At 49.3% G+C, this 18,977-nt stretch overlaps 1 protein-coding gene and 1 non-coding gene across 2 annotated transcripts in view; both read left to right on the plus strand.

Annotated features, from left to right (window-relative positions):
- Positions 1-18,977, plus strand: part of LOC129705356 (unconventional myosin-X-like) — a 208,885-nt gene that overhangs the window by 131,579 nt on the left and 58,329 nt on the right. Inside the window, 7 exon segments of the mRNA XM_055648890.1 lie at positions 319-419; positions 2,650-2,716; positions 4,026-4,118; positions 7,701-7,769; positions 9,369-9,451; positions 11,876-11,984; positions 13,998-14,078. Coding sequence (XP_055504865.1) covers positions 319-419; positions 2,650-2,716; positions 4,026-4,118; positions 7,701-7,769; positions 9,369-9,451; positions 11,876-11,984; positions 13,998-14,078 — 603 coding nt within the window.
- trnan-guu (transfer RNA asparagine (anticodon GUU)) lies at positions 6,565-6,638 on the plus strand. Its single transcript has one exon. It is a non-coding gene; the product is annotated as a tRNA-Asn (tRNA).

An 18,977-nucleotide genomic window follows, 5' to 3' on the forward strand; every position in this document is an offset into this window, starting at 1 on the left:
GCCCATGTCATATCCTCAGAGATGTGGACTCCCAGATATTTAAAACAGTTCACCCTATCCACAGGATCCCCATTTATCCTCAATGGAGTGTACGTCCTCGGATGATGTGCCCTCCTAAAGTCCATGATCAGCTCTTAGTTTTTTTGATGTTCAAGAGGAGGCAACTCTACCGCTGCGCCACCGTGCCGCCCTGTAATCTTTCCGGCACGTTCTTTTTTTTGCTCCTCTCCGCCAGGCATTTTCCCACTCGTTCACTTTCCATTTCCGTCGCACTCTTTCTCTCCTTAATTAGCATTTGATGGTGTCTTTCATCAACAGATAAATCGGTTCGAGCAGTTCAATATTAATTACGCAAACGAGAAGCTGCAGGAGTACTTCAACAAACACATCTTTTCCTTGGAGCAGTTGGAATACAGCAGGTAAGCGACTTAGAGTCACGTGGTCACACCGCACGGAGAGGTCATGCTCTAGGAGCAGAAGTAGGCCATTCGGCCCATCATGTCTACTCCGCCATTCGATCATGTCTGATCTATCTCTCCCTCCGAACCCCATTCTACTGCCTTCTCCCCCTAATTCTCGACACCCATACTAATCGAGAATCTATCTATCACTGCCTTAAATATATCCACTGACTTGCTCTCCACAGCCTTCTGTGGCAAAGAATTCCACAGATTCACCATCCTCTGATTAAAGAATTTACTCCTCATCTCCTTCCTAAAAGAACATTTCTGAATTCTGTGTCCTAGACTCTCCCACTAGTGGAAACATCCTCTCCACATCCACTCTATCCAGGCATTTCACTATTCGGTAAGTTTCAATGAGGCCCCCCCCCCCCCCGCATCCTTCTAAACTCCAGCGAGTACAGCCCCAGTGCCGACAAACGCTCATAGTACGTTATCTCAACTCATTCCTGGGATCATTCTTGTAAACCTCCTCTGGATCCTCTCCAGAGCCGGCACTTCCTTCCTCAGATACAGGGCCCAAAACTGCTCACAATACTCCAACTGAGGTGCAATAGCGTTTTTGTGCTCGAGTCCTCTTGAAATAAAGAGGACTGGAACGCAACTTGGGCACATCGCAAGGTCTCAAGGTCAGATTATTGTCACATGTATCAATGAAGGTACAGTGACATTTGAGCTACCACGCAGCCATACTAAGTGAAAAGCAACAAGACACACAACCTCATAAAAGTTAACACAAACATCCACCACAGTGGATTCCACGTTCCTCACTGCGATGGAAGGCAATAAGGTTCGATCTTCTTGCCCGCACCGACCAAGATTCCTGCTATCGACACTGGTCCCATCTGTCCACATTTTGCCCATATCCCTCCAAACCTGTCCTATGCATGAGCTTGTCTAAATGTTTCTTAATCATAAGTCCCTGCTTCAATTACCTCCACCGGCAGCTCGTTCCATACACCCACCACCCTCTGTGTGAAAAGGTTATCCCTCAGGATCCCATTAAATCTTTTCCCCATCACCTTAAACCTATGTCCTTTGCTTCTCGATTCCCCGACTCTGGGCAAGAGACATGTGTGTATCTACCTGATCTATTCCTCTCGTGATCTTGTAAACCTCTGTAAATCTCCTGCGCTCCAAAGTCCCAGCCTACTCAACCTCTCCTTATAGCTCAGTCCCTTAAGTCCTGGCAACATCCTCGTAAATCTTCTCTGCTTCCCTTTCCAGCTCAACAACTCTCACATGTACCTAGGTACAGCGAATTTCCTTTTTTGCATGCAGTTCAGTAAAGATCTAACTATACGTAGTAAACACAGTCGTACTTCAGCACAAGAGTGTAGGAATAGTAGATTACACTGAGGCTGTATACAAGAGTCGCTATGTTTCAGGTGCTATCTTATACAATAGACAATAGACAATAGGTGCAAGAGTTGGCCATTCGGCCCTTCGAGCCAGCACCGCCATTCTATGTGATCATGGCTGATCGTCCCCAATCAGTACCCCGTTCCTGCCTTCTCTCCATATCCCCTGACTCCGCTATCTTTAATAGCCCTATCTAACTCCCTCTTGAAAGCATCCAGAGAACCTGCCTCCACCGCCCTCTGAGGCAGAGAATTCCACAGACTCACAACTCTCTGTGTGAAAAAGTGTTTCCTCGTCTCCGTTCTAAATGGAGAAAAATAATACCCCTTATTCTTAAACTGTGGCCCGTGGTTCTGGACTCCCCCAACATCGGGAACATGTTTCTCTTCTAATTCAGAGTTGTTAAACATGTAGAGTTTTAACTTGGCCTCAAGGCCCGTTGTCGTGGCGACGGCACTGGGTGGGATTTGCAGGGGTCGGCGATGTTGTTGGTGTCTCCACCGCTCCGTGCCGCTGCAGGCCTCGGCCCATCCCCGCGCTCGGCCTCTTGGAGCGGCTCCTGCTGTAATAGAGCCCCAGGCTGCTGCAAGGCCTCCAGCGGCCCACTCCACCCACACCTCGACCCTCGACTTCCGTGGCCTCCACTCAGCCTCTGTGACCCTCCAGGGTGCCTCCCGCTGCCGAACTGTGAACCCTGGAGCACTTCGGGCCTACTCACAACCCAAGTCCTTTCCAAGCTAAAAGGAAATCAAAATGGTTGCATCCACAAGCTGGAGAACTTGTGTAGGTCTCTTTGTTTCATTGTTCGGGGTTTATTTTCCCTCAGGGATGGATTGATTTGGGAAAACATTGACTGGATCGACAACGGGGAGTGTCTGGATCTCATCGAAAAGGTAACATTCATGTTTCACTCAGTCTGAAGAAGGGTCTCAACCTGAAATGTCACCTATCCATGTTCTCCAGAGATGCTGCCTGACCCGCTGAGTTACTCCAGCACTCTGTGAAACGTCACCTATCCATGTTCTCCAGAGATGCTGCCTGACCCACTGAGTGCAGGAGTAGGCCACTCGGCCCTTCCAGCCAGCACCACCATTCAATATGATCATGGCTGATCATCCACAATCAGTACCCCGTTCCTACTTTCTCCCCATATCCCTTGACTCGGTTAGCCCTAAGAGCTCTATCTAACTCTTAGGGCTTTGGGCAGTGTGGGTTTTCTCCAGGTGCACCGGTTTCCTCCCACATTCAAAAGACATGCGGGTTTGTAGGTAAATTGGCTTCCGTAAAATAATAAATTGTCCCTAATGTAACATAAATATAAAAACATAGAAAATAGGTGCAAGAGGACGCCCTTCGAGCCAGCACCGCCATTCATTGTGATTATGGCTAATCATCCACAATCAGTACCCCGTTCCTGCCTTCAACCCCTTCTCCCCATATCCCTTTATTCCGCTAGCCCAGAGAGCTCTATCTAACTCTGTTTTAAACTTATCCAGTGAATCGGTCTCCAGTGCCCTCTGTGGCAGGGAATTCCACAAATTCACAACTCTCTGCGTGGAAAAAGTTGTTTTTCACACCGAGAGTGGTGAATCTGTGGAATTCTCTGCAACAGAAGGTAGTTGAGGCCAGTTCATTGGCTATATTTAAGAGGGAGTTAGATGTGCCCCTTGTTGCTAAAGGGATCAGGGGGTATGGAGAAAAGGCACATACAGGATACTGAGTTGGATGATCAGCCATGATCATATTGAATGGCGGTGCAGGCTCGAAGGGCCGAATGGCCTACTCCTGCACCTAATTTCTATGTTTCTATGTTTTTCTCACCTCAATTTTAAATGCCCCCTCCTCTATTCCTGGACTGTGGCCCCTGGATCTGGACTCCCCAACATTGGGAACATTTATCCTGCATCTAGCATGTCCAATCCTTTTATAATTGTATACGTTTCTATAAGATCCTATAGGATAGTGCTAGTGTACGGGGTGATCGCTGGTTGGCTGAGATGCTGCCTGACCCGCTGAGCTCCTACAGAACTCTACGTTTTAGTTTTTAAGTGTTGCTTTTCTGACAGATTGACTTGCCCAGCAAGATAGGTTGTCCACAAGCTCGCTGTTTACTGAGTACAATGTATTTCTCACAGCATAACGTTCTAATGGGTAAAATTTATATTGCGTTCATAAATTAATTTTAAATTCTTTCGTTTTCAGAAAATGGGCATTCTGGCCCTTATCAATGAGGAGAGTCATTTTCCCAAGGGCACTGATAGCACTCTGCTGGAAAAGCTGCACAGTCAGCATTCGGTAAGTCTGAAAGTCAAACAGCATGCAAACAGGCCCTTCGGCCCACCTCGCCCACGCCGACCAACAAATCCGACCTTTCTGTCCTGGGCCTCCTCCATGGCCAGAGTGAGGCCCACTGTAAATTGGAGGAGCAGCACCTCATTTTTCGCTTGGGTAGTTTACACCCCAGTGGTATGAACATTGACTTCTCCAATTTCAGGTAGTTCCTGCTTTCTCCCTCTTTCCCCTCCCTATCCCAGCTCTCCCACAGCCCACTGCCTCCGCCTCTTCCTTTCTTCTTCCCGCCCCCCCATCCCCTCATCAGTCTGAAGAAGGGTCTCGATCCGAAACGTCACCCATTCCTTCGCTCCAGAGATGCTGCCTCACCCTCTGAGTTTCTCCAGCATTTTTGTCTGCCTTCGATTGTCCATCTACCACTCATTGGAGACCCGCCGATTATCTTTAATTGGATTTAGAGTCATGGAATGATATAGCACGGAAACAGGCCCTTCAGCCCAACTTGCCCACCATGACCAACATGTCCCATCTACACTAGTCCCACTTGCCTGCGTTTGGCCCATATCCCTCTAAACCTGTCCTATCCATGCACCTGTCTAATTGTTTCTTGAATGTCGCGATAGTCCCAGCCTCAACTACCTCCTCTGGCAGTTCGTTCCATACACCCACCACCCTTTTGTGTAAAAAATGGTGCCCCTCAGGTTCCTATTAAATCTTTCCCCCCCTCACCTTAAACCAAGGTCCTATGGTTCTTGATTCCCCTAATCGGGGCAAGAGATTCTGTGCGTCTACCCGATCTTTACTGGACTTTATCTTGCACTAAACATTATTCCCTTTATCCCGTATATCTGTACATTGTAATCATGTATTGTCTTTCCGCTGACTGGTTAGCACGCAACAAAAGCTTTTCACTGTACCTCGGTACACGTGACAATAAACTAAACTGAACTAGTCCCACCTGCCTGCATTTGGCCACTATCATTGTAGACCTTTTCCAGTTTGTGTAGTTTAGATTTAGTTTATTTTCATTTAGTTTTGTTTATTGTCATGTGTACCGAGATACAGAGAAAGGAGTAGAAAAGCTTCTTTGTAAGGTTCAGTTTCGTTTAGAGATACAGCGCGGAAACAGACCCTTCGGCCCACCAAGTCCGCCCCGACCAGCGATCCCCGCACACTAACGCTATCCTACACACACTAGGGACAATTTACATTTTATACCAAGCCAATTAACCTACAAACCAGTTCGTCTTTGGAGTGTGGGAGGAAACTGGAGGTAGACAATAGACAATAGGTGCAGGAGTAGGCCATTCGGCCCTTCGAGTCAGCACCGCCATTTAATGTGATCATGTCTGATCATCTACAATCAGTACCACAATCTCGGAGAAAGCCCACGCAGGTCACGGGGAGAATGGTCAGAGGGTAATTGATTTGTGAACCCATTGCTGAGGGCTGTGGAGGCCTAGTCAGTGGATATTTTTAAGGCAGAGATAGATAGATTCTTGATTAGTACGGGTTCCAAGGGTTATGGGGAAAGGCAGGAAAATGGGATAAGGAGGCAGAGATCAGCCATGATTGAATGGCGGAGTAGACTCGATGGGCTGAATGGCCTGATTCTACTCCTATAACTTGTGAACTTGTGAGCCCTGGCAACATTCCTGTAAATCTTCTCTACACACTGTCCACTGAATAGCATCTTTCCTACAGCATGCCGACCAAAACTGAAGACAATCCTCCCAAGTGCGTCCTCACCAACGTCTTGTACAACTGCAACCTAACGACCCAACTTCTATACTCGAGGTGGAGGGGGGCGGGAAGGGTGGAGTTAACCCGGGAGTTGCGGAGGGAGCGGTCTCTGTGGAAAGCGGAAAGGGGTGGAGATGAGAGGATGTGGCCAGTGGTGGGATCCAGTTGAGGTTAAGCCCAAAATGAATTGCCGGCAGATGTTTTCAAGCTTGAGAGGGCTCAGAGAAGATTCACGAGGATGTTGCCAGGACTGGAGGGTGAGAGCTACAGGGAAAGGTTGAGTAGGCTGGGTATCTATTCCATGGAGTGCAGGAGCATGAGGGGAGATCTTATAGAGGTGTATAAAATCACGAGAGGAATAGATCGGGTAGACGGACAGAGTCACTTGCCCAGCGTAGGGGAATAGAGGACCAGAGGACACAGGTTCAAGGTGAAGGGGTAAAGGTTTAATAGGAATCCGAGGGGTAACATTTTTCACACAGAGGGTGGTGGGTGTATGGAACGAGCCGCCGGAGGAGGTAGTTGAGGCTGGGACTATCCCATCGTTTAAGAAACAGTTGGACAGGTACATGGATAGGACAGGTTTGGAGGGTTATTGGCCAAGCGCAGGCAAGAGGGACTAGCGAAGATGGGACATTGTTGGCCGGTGCGGGCGAGTCGGGCCGAAGTGCCTGTTTCCACACTGTATCACTCTATGACTCAGCGTGTCTCTGTGGCGCAATCGGTTAGCGCGTTCGGCTGTTAACCGAAAGGTTGGTGGTTCGAGCCCACCCAGGGACGTCGCCTTTTTTTAATGCATTTCATTGTCTCTGTACTGTACACTGACAATGACAATTAAAATTGAATCTGAATCTGAATCTGACACTATAATTGTAGAACATAGACAATAGGTGCAGGAGTAGGCCATTCGGCCCCTCGAGCCAGCACCGCCATTCAATGTGATCATGGCTGATCATCCCCAATCATTACCCTGTTCCTGCCTTCTCCTCACATCCCCTGACTCCACTATCTTTAAGAGCTCTATCTAACTCTCTCTTGAAAGCATCCAGATAACCGGCCTCCACCGCCCTCTTGTGCAGAGAATTCCACAGACTCACAACTCTCTGTGTGAAAATGATTTTCCTCATCTCCATTTTAAATGGCTTACTCCTTATTCTTAAACTGTGACCCCTGGTTCTGGACTCCCCCAACATCGGGAACATGTTTCCTACCTCTAGCGTGTCCAAACCCTTAATAATCTCATATACTTCAATGAGATCACCTCTCATCCTTCTAAATTCCAGAGTGTACAAGCCCAGCCGCTCCATTCTCTCAGCATATGACAGTCCCGCCATCCCAGGGATTAACCTTGTAAACCTCAATAGCAAGAATGTCCTTCCTCAAGTTTGGAGACCAAAACCTAGCATAATTCTAGGCATAAGCTCAGGGGCGACCGCACTTTTGCGGTTGCAGCTCCTAGACTGTGGAACAGCATCCCTCTTCCCATGAGAACTGCCCCCTCCATTGACCTTTTTAAGTCTAGACTTAAAACTTATTTCTACTCTCAAGCCTTTCTTGAGGTCCTCTGAGGGAGCGCTGTATGTATGTATTTATGTATGTATTGTTAGATCTATGTACCACTGTTTGTAGCAAAGTTGGTACCTGCACTGATGTGAAGCACTTTGGTCAACGAGAGTTGTTTTTAAATGTGCTATAGAAATAAAATTGACTTGACTTGACAAAACTGCACACAATACTCACGGTGTGGTCTCACTAGGGCCCTGTATAACTGCAGAAGGACCTCTATGCTCCAATACTCGACTAGTTCTATTAATATTCTACATTATTCCTTTTTTTTCCCAGAGTAATCCGTGCTACGTGAAGCCCAGGGTGATAGACCACTACTTTGGGGTGAAGCACTACGCTGGAGAGGTAACTTATTCTGTTCCAAACGGTTGTAGAACTTAGAATGTCCAACAGTACAGCACAGGAACAGGCCCTTCGGCCCACAATGTCTGTGCCGAACTTTATGCCAAGCTATACTGATCGCATCTGTGTGCACATGAACTTTATTCCTCCATTCCCTGCACTTCCATTGTGCCTGTCTAAAAGCCTGATAAACACCACTATCGTATCTGCCTCCACCACCCCCGGCAGCGCGTTCCAAGCACCCACCACCCTCTGTGTAAAAAAAACGATCCACTTTTGCCGCACACTAGGTTTGCCAACTGTGCCGTATTAGCCGGGACATCCCGTATATTGGGCTAAATTAGTTTGTCCCGTACGGGACCGCCCTTGTCCCGTATTTGACCGCTACTAGTCGGGTCGAGGGGACTGTCGGGTCGGAGCACCGCGTTCAACCCCGCCTCACCCGTCCCGACCTAGTGCAGCCCATGGAGTGCAGCAGCAGCAGCGCCTCGCCCGTGGCCCCGTCGGTCGGTTGGCAGCCCGGCCAGCTGTCCGACCTTTGGACCTTCGCTTACCGCCGACACCATCACAACCCCTCCTTCTCACGGCCGATCATCGGTTCATGAGTTGGACGGGGCGCCGGACTTTGCGCGCGACATCGCGCGGCCTCCAGGCCAAAACTCTTCAGCTGGCCCCGCCGGCTGGACTTTGTGCGCAGTCCAGTACCCGGGGCCAACTCATCATTCACCCAGCCACGGCCGAGTCACTCAACGAATCGCCGTTGGGAATTTGTCCCGTACTTTGACCTCATTTCCCTTATTTGGGAGTGAGAGAGTTGGCAACCCTGAAAGCCCTGTCCCACTGTGCGAGTTCACCCAAGAGCTCTCCCGAGTTTAAAAAAAATCAAAACTCGTGGTAAGCACGTAGAATGAACGTAGCGGGTACGTCAGAGCTCGGGGAAGTCACTTAGCGCTAACGGCAGGTACTCGGGAAACGTGGTAACTCGTGAAGATTTTTCAACATGTTGAAAAATGGCCACAAGTAAAATATACTCGGGAAGTAAAAATGTTATACTCATTAACACGTAGTCATACCGTAGTAGCTTGTGAGTTTACCGTAGTAGGACCTGGTGTCCTATATCACTATTGTATGTTCATGATGGAAATAAGAATACTCTGTATATTCATTACCTTTGAATTGTAGTTTTATGCAATCTTCCCATAATTTCTGAGTTCCATTTCACAATATCTATCAGACATACAGAATGTTGCAAGGCCATTTTAGTTTTAGACGCAGCGTGGAAACGGGCCCTTCGGTCCACCGAGTCCGCGCCGACCAGCGATCACCCCGCACACACTAACACTATCCTGCACACACTAGGGACAATTTACGATATTTACCGAAGCCAATTAACCTACAAACCTGGAGTGTGGGAATGAAACCAGAGCACCCGGAGAAAACCCACACGGCCACGGGGAGAACGTGCAAACTCCACACAGACAGCGCACGTACGTGGTCGGGATGGAACCCGGGACCCCGGCGCCGCGAGGCATCAACTCTACCGTTGCGCCACCGTGCCGCCGTCGCTATTTCGCTTGATCAACTTTTGTTTTCCTCCCTAAGGTTTTATACCACGTGAAGGGCATCTTGGAGAAAAACAGGGACACCTTCAGGCACGATGTTCTCAACTTGCTACGTGACAGCAGGTACTACCTCTGATGCAGAAAGATAGGAGCATTGAGTATGGAAATATAGAGGTCGCGGTTGTATAAAACGTCGGTGAGGTCTTTAGAGTAATGTGCTCAGTTTTGGTCACCATGTTATAGGAAAGTGTGATGTTAAGCTGGAAAGGGGACTGAGAAAATTTACGAGGATGTTGCCAGGACTCGAGGGTCTGAGCTACAGGGAGAGGTTGAGTAGGCTGGGACTCTATTCCCCGGAGCGCAGGAGGATGATAGGGGTGTTCTTTTTCGAGGTGTATAAAATCACGAGAGGAATAGATCGGGTAGACGCACAGAGTGTCTTGCCCAGAGTAGGGGAATCGAGGACCAGAGGACATAGGAGTAAGGTGAGGCGGGAACGATTTAAAAGGAATCTAAGGAGCAACATTTTCACACAGAGGGTGGTGGGTGTATGGAACGAGCTGCCAGATAAGGTAGTCGAGGCAGGTACAATAACAATATTTAAACAACACTTGGACAGGCACATGGATAGGACAGGTTTGGAGGGATATGGGCCAAACGCTGGCTGGTGGGACTAGCGTAGCTGGGGCATTGTTGGCCGGTGTGGGCAAGTTGGGCCGAAGGGCCTGTTTCCACACTGTATCGCTCTATATGTGTTATAGTCCCTTAAAGGCCTGTCCCACTTGACGATTTTTTTTCGGCAACTGCTGGCGTCATATCAGTGTTGCCAAAAAATTTTGAACATTTCAAAATCCAGCAGCGACAAATGAAATGTCGCGACACTTGAAAAAACACCGCGCGCAATACGTCGTCACGCCGCGAATTTTCCGGTGTCCTGATACGTCAGTCAATGATGCCGACAGTCGCCGAAAAAAATCGGCAAGTGGATCAGGCCCTTTAGCTTTGTACAGGACTGGGGAAGGTGACAATCCCACCACGCACTGTGTGGAAAAGTTGCCCCTCTGGTTCCTATTGAATCTTTCCCCTTGGCGCTGTGAGGCAGCAACTCTAGCGCTGCGCCGCCGTGCCGCCACGAAACCGTGGCTAAGTTTGTACCGGTGACTGCGGCAGTTATAGAAACATAGAAATATAGAAATTAGGTGCAGGAGTAGGCCATTCGGCCCTTCGAGCCTGCACCGCCATTCAATATGATCATGGCTGATCATCCAACTCAGTATCCTGTACCTGCCTTCTCTCCATACCCCCTGATCCCATTAGCCACAAGGGCCACATCTAACTCCCTCTTAAATATAGCCAATGAACTGGCCTCAACTACCTTCTGCAGCAGAGAATTCCAGAGATTCACCACTCTCTGTGTGAAAAAGGTTTTCCTCATCTCGATCCTAAAAGATTTCCCCTTATCCTTAAACTGTGACCCCTTGTTCTGGACTACCCCAACATCGGGAACAATCTTCCTGCATCTAGCCTGTCCAAACCCTTAAGAATTTTGTAAGTTTCTATAAGTTTCCCCTCAATCCTCTAAATTCTAGCGAGTACAAGCCGAGTCTATCCAGTCTTTCTTCTTATGAAAGTCCTGACATCCCAGGAATCAGTCTGGTGAACCTTCTCTGTACTCCCAATGTATGGCAAGAATGTCTTTCCTCAGATTAGGAGACCAAAACTGTACGCAATACTCCAGGTGTGGTCTCACCAAGACCCTGTACAACTGCAGTAGAACCTCCCTGCTCCTATACTCAAATCCTTTTGCTATGAATGCTAACATACCATTCGCTTTCTTCACTGCCTGCTGCACCTTATCCTCCCTGTATAATCAGATTGAACTGTGTGTGTCCGGGAGGGAACTGTAGGTGCTGGTTTACACTGAAGATGGACACAAAATGCTGGAGGAACTCAGCAGGACAGAGGGGATGGGTGGCGTTTCGGGTCGACACCCTTCTCCCGACTGAGAGCCGGGGGAGAGGAGGTCGTGGGGATGTGGAAGGTTACGGTGTGAAAAGGGGAGAGCAAAGGGGACGAATATCAAAGTAAATGTCGAATGGATCGTTGTTAGATCGGGGAAGGCGACATTTCCCCTATTGAAACATAGAAAATAGGTGAGGAGCTGGCCATTCGGCCCCATTGGCCATTCGATAGGATGGCTGATCATGCAAAATCAGTACCCCATTCCTGTTTTTCCCTGCATAGCCCTCCAGAGCCAAATCTAACTCTCTCCTAAAAACATCCAGTGAATCAGCCTCCACTGCCTTCTGTGGCAGAGAATTCCACAGATTCACATCTCTCCGGGTGAAAAAATGTTTCCTCATCTCAGTTCTAAATTGCCAACGTATTATTCTTAAACTGTGTGGCCCCTGGTTCTGGACTCCCCCAACATCGGGGCCATTTTTCCTGCATCGAGCCTATCCAATCCCTTAAGAATGTTATATGTTTCTAATACCCTATGTACGTCGTCCCATCTTCAGACATTCAAGATTCTGTTTCTAATTTCAGGCTGGATTTTGTCTACGATCTAGTGGAGCATGCATCAAGCAAGAACAATGAAGAGACACTGAAAGCTGGAACGAAACATCGAAAACCAACCGTGAGCTCTCAGTTCAAGGCACGTATCATATCTTCCAGAGATTTTATTTAGTTTAGTTTACAGGTACAGTTCAGTTTAGGTTATTGTGTGCAGTTTTGGTCTCCAAATTTAAGGAAGGACATTCTTGCTATTGAGGGAGTGCAGCGTAGGTTCACGAGGTTAATTCCTGGGATGGCGGGACTGTCATATGCTGAGAGAATGGAGCGGCTGGGCTTGTACACTCTGGAGTTTAGAAGGATGAGAGGAAGTCTCATTGAAACATATAAGATTATTCAGGGTAGAGGAAGGAAACATGTTCCCGATGTTGGGGGAGTCCAGAACCAGGGGGCCACAGTTTAAGAATAAGGGGTAAGCCATTTAGAGCGGAGCTGAGGAAACATTTTTTCTCACAGAGAGTGGTGAGTCTGTGGAATTCTCTGCCTCAGTGGGCGGTGGAGGCCGGTTCTCTGGATACTTCCAAGAGAGAGCTAGATAGGGCTTTTAAAACTAGCGGAGTCAGGGGATATGGGGAGAAGGCAGGAACGGGGTACTGATTGGGGATGATCAGCCATGATCACATTGAATGGCGGTGGTGGCTCGAAGGGCCGAATGGCCTCCTCCTGCACCTATTGTCTATTGTCACGTGTCCCGAGGTACAGTGAAAAGCTTTCCAGTCAGCGGAAAGACGATACGTGATTACAATCGAGCCATTTACAGTGTTAGATACAGGACAAGGGAATAATGTTTAGTGCAAGGTACAGCCGGCAAAGTTCGATCAAAGATAGTCCGAGGGTCACCAATGAGTTGGATAGTAGTTCAGCACCGCTTTCCGGTTGTGGTGGGAAGATTCAGTTGCCTGATAACAGCTGGGTAGAAACTGTCCCTGAATCTGGAGGTGTGCGTTTTCACACTTCTGTACCTTTTGCTTGATGGGAGAGGGGAGAAGAGAGAGTGGCCGGGGTGCGACTGGTCCTTGATTATGCTGCTGGCCTTGCGTTGGTGTATTTCACTGCAAAATAATTTCACTAAGTGTACGTATGTAGAAATAAAGAATCATTGATTGATATTTTCATGTCATAGGAGCAGAATTAGGCCATTCGGCCCATCTGGTCTACTAGGCCGTTCAACCATGGCCAATCTATCTTTCCCTCTCAACCCTATTCTCCTGCCTTCTCCCCATAACCCTTCGATGCCATTACTAATCAAGTCTGACAATCTTTGCTTTAAAAATGCCCATTGTTTTGGCCTCCACAACCATTGAATTCCCCAAGGACACATTGAAACTTTCACCAAATGGTGAAAGGCCTGGATTGAGTGGATGTGGAGAGGATGTTTCCACTAGTGGGAGAGTCTAGGACCAGAGGCCACAGCCACAGAATTAAAGTGCGTACCTTCAGACAGGAGATGAGATGGAATTTCTTTTGTCAGAAGAAGGTGAACCCTTCTTCAGACTGAGAGTCAGGGGAAAGGGGAACAAGACATATAGACGGTGATATAGCGAGAAATAAAATAAATGAATGAAAGCAGAGAGGGGAGCAAGTTGGGACAGTTTCTTCCCAGTTGAACCATCCTACCACAACCAGAGAGCAGTACTGAACTACTATCTACCTCATTGGTGACCCTCGGACTATCCTTTAAGAAGGAACTGCAGATGCTGGAACAATCGAAGGTAGACAAAAGTGTTGGAGAAACTTCTGAAGAAGTGTCTCGACCCGAAACGTCACCCATTCCTTCGCTCCATAGATGCTGCCTCACCCGCTGAAGTTCTCCAGCATTTTTGTTTCTCTCCGACTCTCCTCGACCAGACTCTGCTGGCTTTACCTTGCACTAAACGTTATTCCCTTATCGTGTATCTGTACACTGTGAATGTCTCGATTGTATTCACGTACAGTCTTTCCGCTGACTGGTTATCACGCAACAAAGGCTTTACACCGCACCTCGGTACACGTGACAATAGACTAAACTGAACTGAGAGAAGATGTCGCAAAGCTCTCGTTAGGGCGCGGACGCCATTTTCAAATTTGTGACCGTTATTTCTCTCCATCTTTACAGAACTCACTGCATTCGCTGATGTCCACCTTGAGTACGTCAAACCCGTTCTTTGTCCGTTGCATCAAGCCCAACGTTCAGAAGGTAAGTTCTACCTGAACGACATCTCGCCTGTATCTAGTGTTGCCAACTGTCCTGTATTAGCCGGGACATCCCGTATATTTGGGCTAACTTGGTTTGTCCCATTCGGGACCGCCCTTGTCCCGTATTTGACCGCTACTACTCGGGTCGGGGGGACAGTCGGGTTGGAGCGCCGCATCTGGCCCCGCCTCACCCATCCCTGATGTAGTGCAGCCCATGGAGCGCAGCAGCAGCGCCTCGCCAGTGGCCCCGTCTGTCGGTCGGCAGCCCGGCCAGCTGTCCGACCTTCGGACCTTCGCTTACCGCCGACACCACCACCACCCCTCCTTCTCTTGGCCGATCATCGGTTCGTGAGTTGGACGGGGCGCCGGACTTTGCGCGCGGCCCCCGGGCCAAAACTCCTCAGCTGGCCCCGCCGGCTGGGCTTTGTGTGTAGTCCAGCAACCGGGGCCAACTCACCATTCACCCAGCCACGGCCGAGTCGGTCAACGAATTGCCGTGGGGGATTTGTCCCGTATTTTGAACGTTTGTCCCTTATTTGGGAATGAGGAAGTTGGCGAGCCTCGCTGCATCTCACCTGTATGTGTCAGCTTTGAGCAAAAGACTGGACGCAGTGTGTAGGAAGGAACTGCACATTCGCGTATTTTGTTTCATGGATGTTGTGTTCCCCTCCTGGGATAAATAAAGTTTTATTGTATCGTATTGCAGATGCTGGTTTACACTGAAGACAGACACAAAATGCTGGACAGGCAGCATCGCTGGAGAGAAGGAACTGACGTTTTGGAGCAAGAGTCTGGAGAAGGGTCTCGACCCGAAACGTAACCCAGTCCTTCTCTCCAGGGATGCTGCATGTCCCGCTGAGTTACAATAGACAATAGGTGCAGGAATCCCTGACTATGCTATCCCGGGATGACGGAACTGTCATATGCTGAGAGAATGGAGTGGCTGGGCTTGTGCACTCTGGAGTTTAGAAGGATGAGAGGGAATCCTATTGAAACATATAAGATTGTTAAGGGTTTGGACACGCTAGAGGCAGGAAACATGTTCCCGATGTTGGGGGAGTCCAGAACCAGGGGTCACAGTTTAAGAATAAGGGGTAAGCCATTTAGAACGGAGACAGGAAACACATTTTCTCACAGAGAGTTGTGAGTCTGGAATTCTCTACCTCAGAGGGCGGTGGAGGCAGGTTTTCTGGATGCTTTCAAGAGAGAACTAGATAGGACTCTTAAATATAGCGTAGTCAGGGGATATGGGGAGAAGGCAAGAACGGGGTACTGACTGGGGATGATCAGCCATGATCAGATTGAATGGCGGTGCTGGCTCGAAGGGCCAAATGGCCTACTCCTGGACCTATTGTCTATTGTCGATCTTTAAGAGCCCTGTCTAGCTCTCTCTTGAAAGCATCCAGAGAACCGGCCTCCAACGCCCTCTGAGGCAGAGAATTCCACAGACTCACAATTCTCTGGATGAAAAAGTGTTTCCTCATCTCTGTTCTAAATGGCTTACCCCTTATTCTTAAACTGTGGCCCATGGTTCTGGACTCCCCCAACAAATACTCCAGCAGTTTGTGTCTGTCTTCAGACTTAACGCAGTGTCGTCCCCTCATCAATGGTGCTGTGAATATTCACTTTTTGTTTGTTATTTTAGTTTAGAGATACGGTGCGGAATCACTATTGTCCATTATCTATTGTCTATCTTTGGAGTGTGGGAGGAAACCGGGACACCCGGGGAAAACCCACGCAGGTCACGGGGAGAGCGTAAAAACTCGTAGTGGGGATCGAACCCGGGTCTCTGGTGCTGTGAGGCAGCGACTCTGCCGCTGCGCCCCCGTGCAGCCCTAGTTCATTGTTCTAGGAGCTGATTTGCGAGCTCGGGTGGAGGAGGTTGAGTGCCGGTTCTGTGACTGGCATGGCATGCTCTGACCCCGGCACATGGAGGGGGCGGTGCGTTTGCGGTGTTGGTGCAGGCTGCTGCGGGAGGCCCTGCAGCGCCCGGGCAGGCGGATGGGGCGCAGCTGCACAGAGCAGCGGGGGAATGGAACCGTCGGCATCGCTCTGTGCCAGGCCCACCCCTACTCCACCCATCCTTGAGCTGCTTCTAGGTTTAGGCTTCGGCCTGTTGTCGTCACGTGTACCGAGGTACAGTGAAAGGCTTTTATTTTGCATGTCATGTCTGGGCTTTGCTTCAATTACAACTAAAAAAAGTCCCTTAAAGTGAAGAAAATGTGGAAACAAAGAACTACAAATGCTGGATTATGCGATCTCCCCGTTTGCCAAACACTTTAACTCCCCCTCCCATTCCCACACTGACCTTTCTGTCCTGGGCCTCCTCCATTGTCAGAGTGAGGCCCAGCGCAAATTGGAGGAACAGCACCTCATATTTCACTTGGGCAGCTTACACCCCTGCGGTATGAGTATTTAATTCTCCAATTTTAAGTAACTTTATCTCATGCTCCCCTCCTCTCCCCACTCCCTCCATGCCCCCTTCCCCTTCCTGAGTTGTTCTATTGGTTTTTAGTTTACAGGGCACTAAAACAGGCCCTTCGGCCCACCGAGTCCACACCGACCTCCCCCGCTCACTTAACAGTATCCTACACTAAGGACAAATATTACATTAATACCAAGTCAATGAATCTACCAACCTGCTAATCTACAAATCTCTTCACCTACAAACCTATCCACGGGAGGAATCCCACGCAGGTCACGGGGAGAACGTATAAACTATGTACGGACAGTACCCGTGGTCAGGATCGAACCTGGGTCTCTGGCGCTGCAAGGCAGCAGGTCGACCGTTGCACAACCGTGCCGTCCCCCCTCCCTCCCCCCCCCCCCCCCCCCCCCCCCCCCCCCCCCCCCCCCCCCCCCCCCCCCCCCCCCCCGTCCACAGTTCTCCACATTGTTTCTCTTGAGATCACACCTTCCTCGGCCACAATGGGCTTACCAGGCACTGCCCAGCCCAGCCCTGCCCTCAGGTCATTTGTGGCTGGGCCTGATCAGTCCTGGTCTTTTCCTGCCTCCAGCTCCTCACCCCCACCCCCTACTTTCAGTCTGCGTAAGGATCCTGACCCGAAACGTCACCTATCCATGTTCTCCAGAGATGCTGCCTGACCCGCTGAGTTACTCCAGCACTCTGTGTCTAACCTTATAGCAAAGAATAGCCCATTGCCAAGACATTCGGCTAAAGAGGCCAGGTATTGAACAAAAAGGAAAATTCTGATCGGCACGGTGGCGCAGCGGAAGAGTTGCTGCCTCACGGCGCCAGAGACCCGGGTTCGATCCTGACCTCGGGTGCTGTCTGTACGGAGTTTGCACGTTCTCCCCGTGGGGTTTTCTCCGAGATCTTCACCTTTCCTCCCACACTCCAACGACGTTCAGGTTTGTAAGTTAATTAGTTTCGGTAAAATTTGTTCATTGTCCCCAGTGTGTGTAGGAGAGTGCTAGTGTACGGGGTGATCGCTGGTCGGTGCGATCTCGGTGGGCCGAAGGGCCTGGTTTTTTCGCGCTGTACCTCCAAAGCCGAAAGACCCGAAGGCAAAGAGTCTCCCATTTTTTCCAAGGCTTTGAGGCTAAAATGGTCAGGCCACGGACTGAGAAAATGGGAGACAAATTCTTTCAATCGGTCTCACGAAACTTGACAGCAGAAATGCTAATGACGGCTTCAATTAACTGGGCCTTTTCTCTGGTTGCCTTGGGAACGGGCCTGGGTTGGCTGTGCGAGTCCACGCAAATAGTTCATTAGAAAGTGAAATGAATTTGGGCAGAGGCTTCCGCTGATCCTGTGGACGTGAGGAGTTTGCTCCCAAGCAGTTCCTCGCCGTTTGGTTGCGCGCGGGTTTTGTCCGGACAATCGTCCCCGGAGATTCTCCTGCCTTCGCCGTTGGAGTGTCTGCAGAAGGTGGGAAATATCAGGAGGCAGCCTCTAGTTCCACCGAGCTAGGGGAGCCGGCTGCAGTTTCCAATGTGAGTCTGGTCGGTGTTCCTTCAGTCGTGAAGTAACAGAGGCTGGGTGGAGCTCCGCGGCAAGTGAGAAAGCAGCTGCCAATGGCCTAGAGGCCCAGAGAGCTTCTTCACACAAATAGACATTCAGAGAAGTAAGGTATGTTAGTGTCACCGCATGCAAAGTTAACGTTAATGATTCACAAAGCCCCTTTTGGCTTTGTTCGGGGTGGGGGGAGGGGGGGGGAGGCGGGGGGGGGTGTCGCGGGGCAACATGATGGCAATTGTGGACACAAAGTGTTTCAGTTCAGTTTAGTCTTTTGCCATGCGCACCGAGGTACAGTGTTGCGTGCTAACAAGTCAACGGAAAGACTAGACATGATTACAATCGAGCCGTCCACAGTGTACAGATACATGATAAAGGGAATAACGTTTAATAGTGCAAGGTAAAGCCAGCAAACTCCAATCAAGGATAGTCCAAGGGTCATCAACAAGGTAGATAGTAGTTCAGCAGTGCTCTCTGGTTTGTGGTAGGACGGTTCAGTTGCCTGATAACAGCTGGGAAGAAACTGCCCCTGAATCTGGAGGTGTGCGTTTTCACACTTCTGTACCTCTTGCCCGATGGGAGAGGGGAGAAGAGGGAGAGGCTGGGGTATCTCTAAAGTCTACAATCTTAAGGCTCAGTTTTGCTTTTTTTTCTTTTCAAATTTCTTAACCGCTTAACCGAATGAAAGAGCACACCTCCAGATCAGGGACAGTTTCTTCCCGGCTGTTATAATTAATCACTTAATTATTTAGACAATAGACAATAGGTGCAGGAGTAGGCCATTCGGCCCTTCAAGCCAGCACCGCCATTCTATGTGATCATGGCTGATCATCCCCAATCAGTATCCCGTTCCTGTCTTCTCCCCATATCCCCAAACGCCTCTATTTTTAAGAGCCCTATCTAGCTCTCTCTTGAAAGCAT

This window comes from Leucoraja erinacea, chromosome 2 (assembly GCF_028641065.1).
Source record: "Leucoraja erinacea ecotype New England chromosome 2, Leri_hhj_1, whole genome shotgun sequence".
NCBI lineage: Eukaryota > Metazoa > Chordata > Chondrichthyes > Rajiformes > Rajidae > Leucoraja > Leucoraja erinaceus.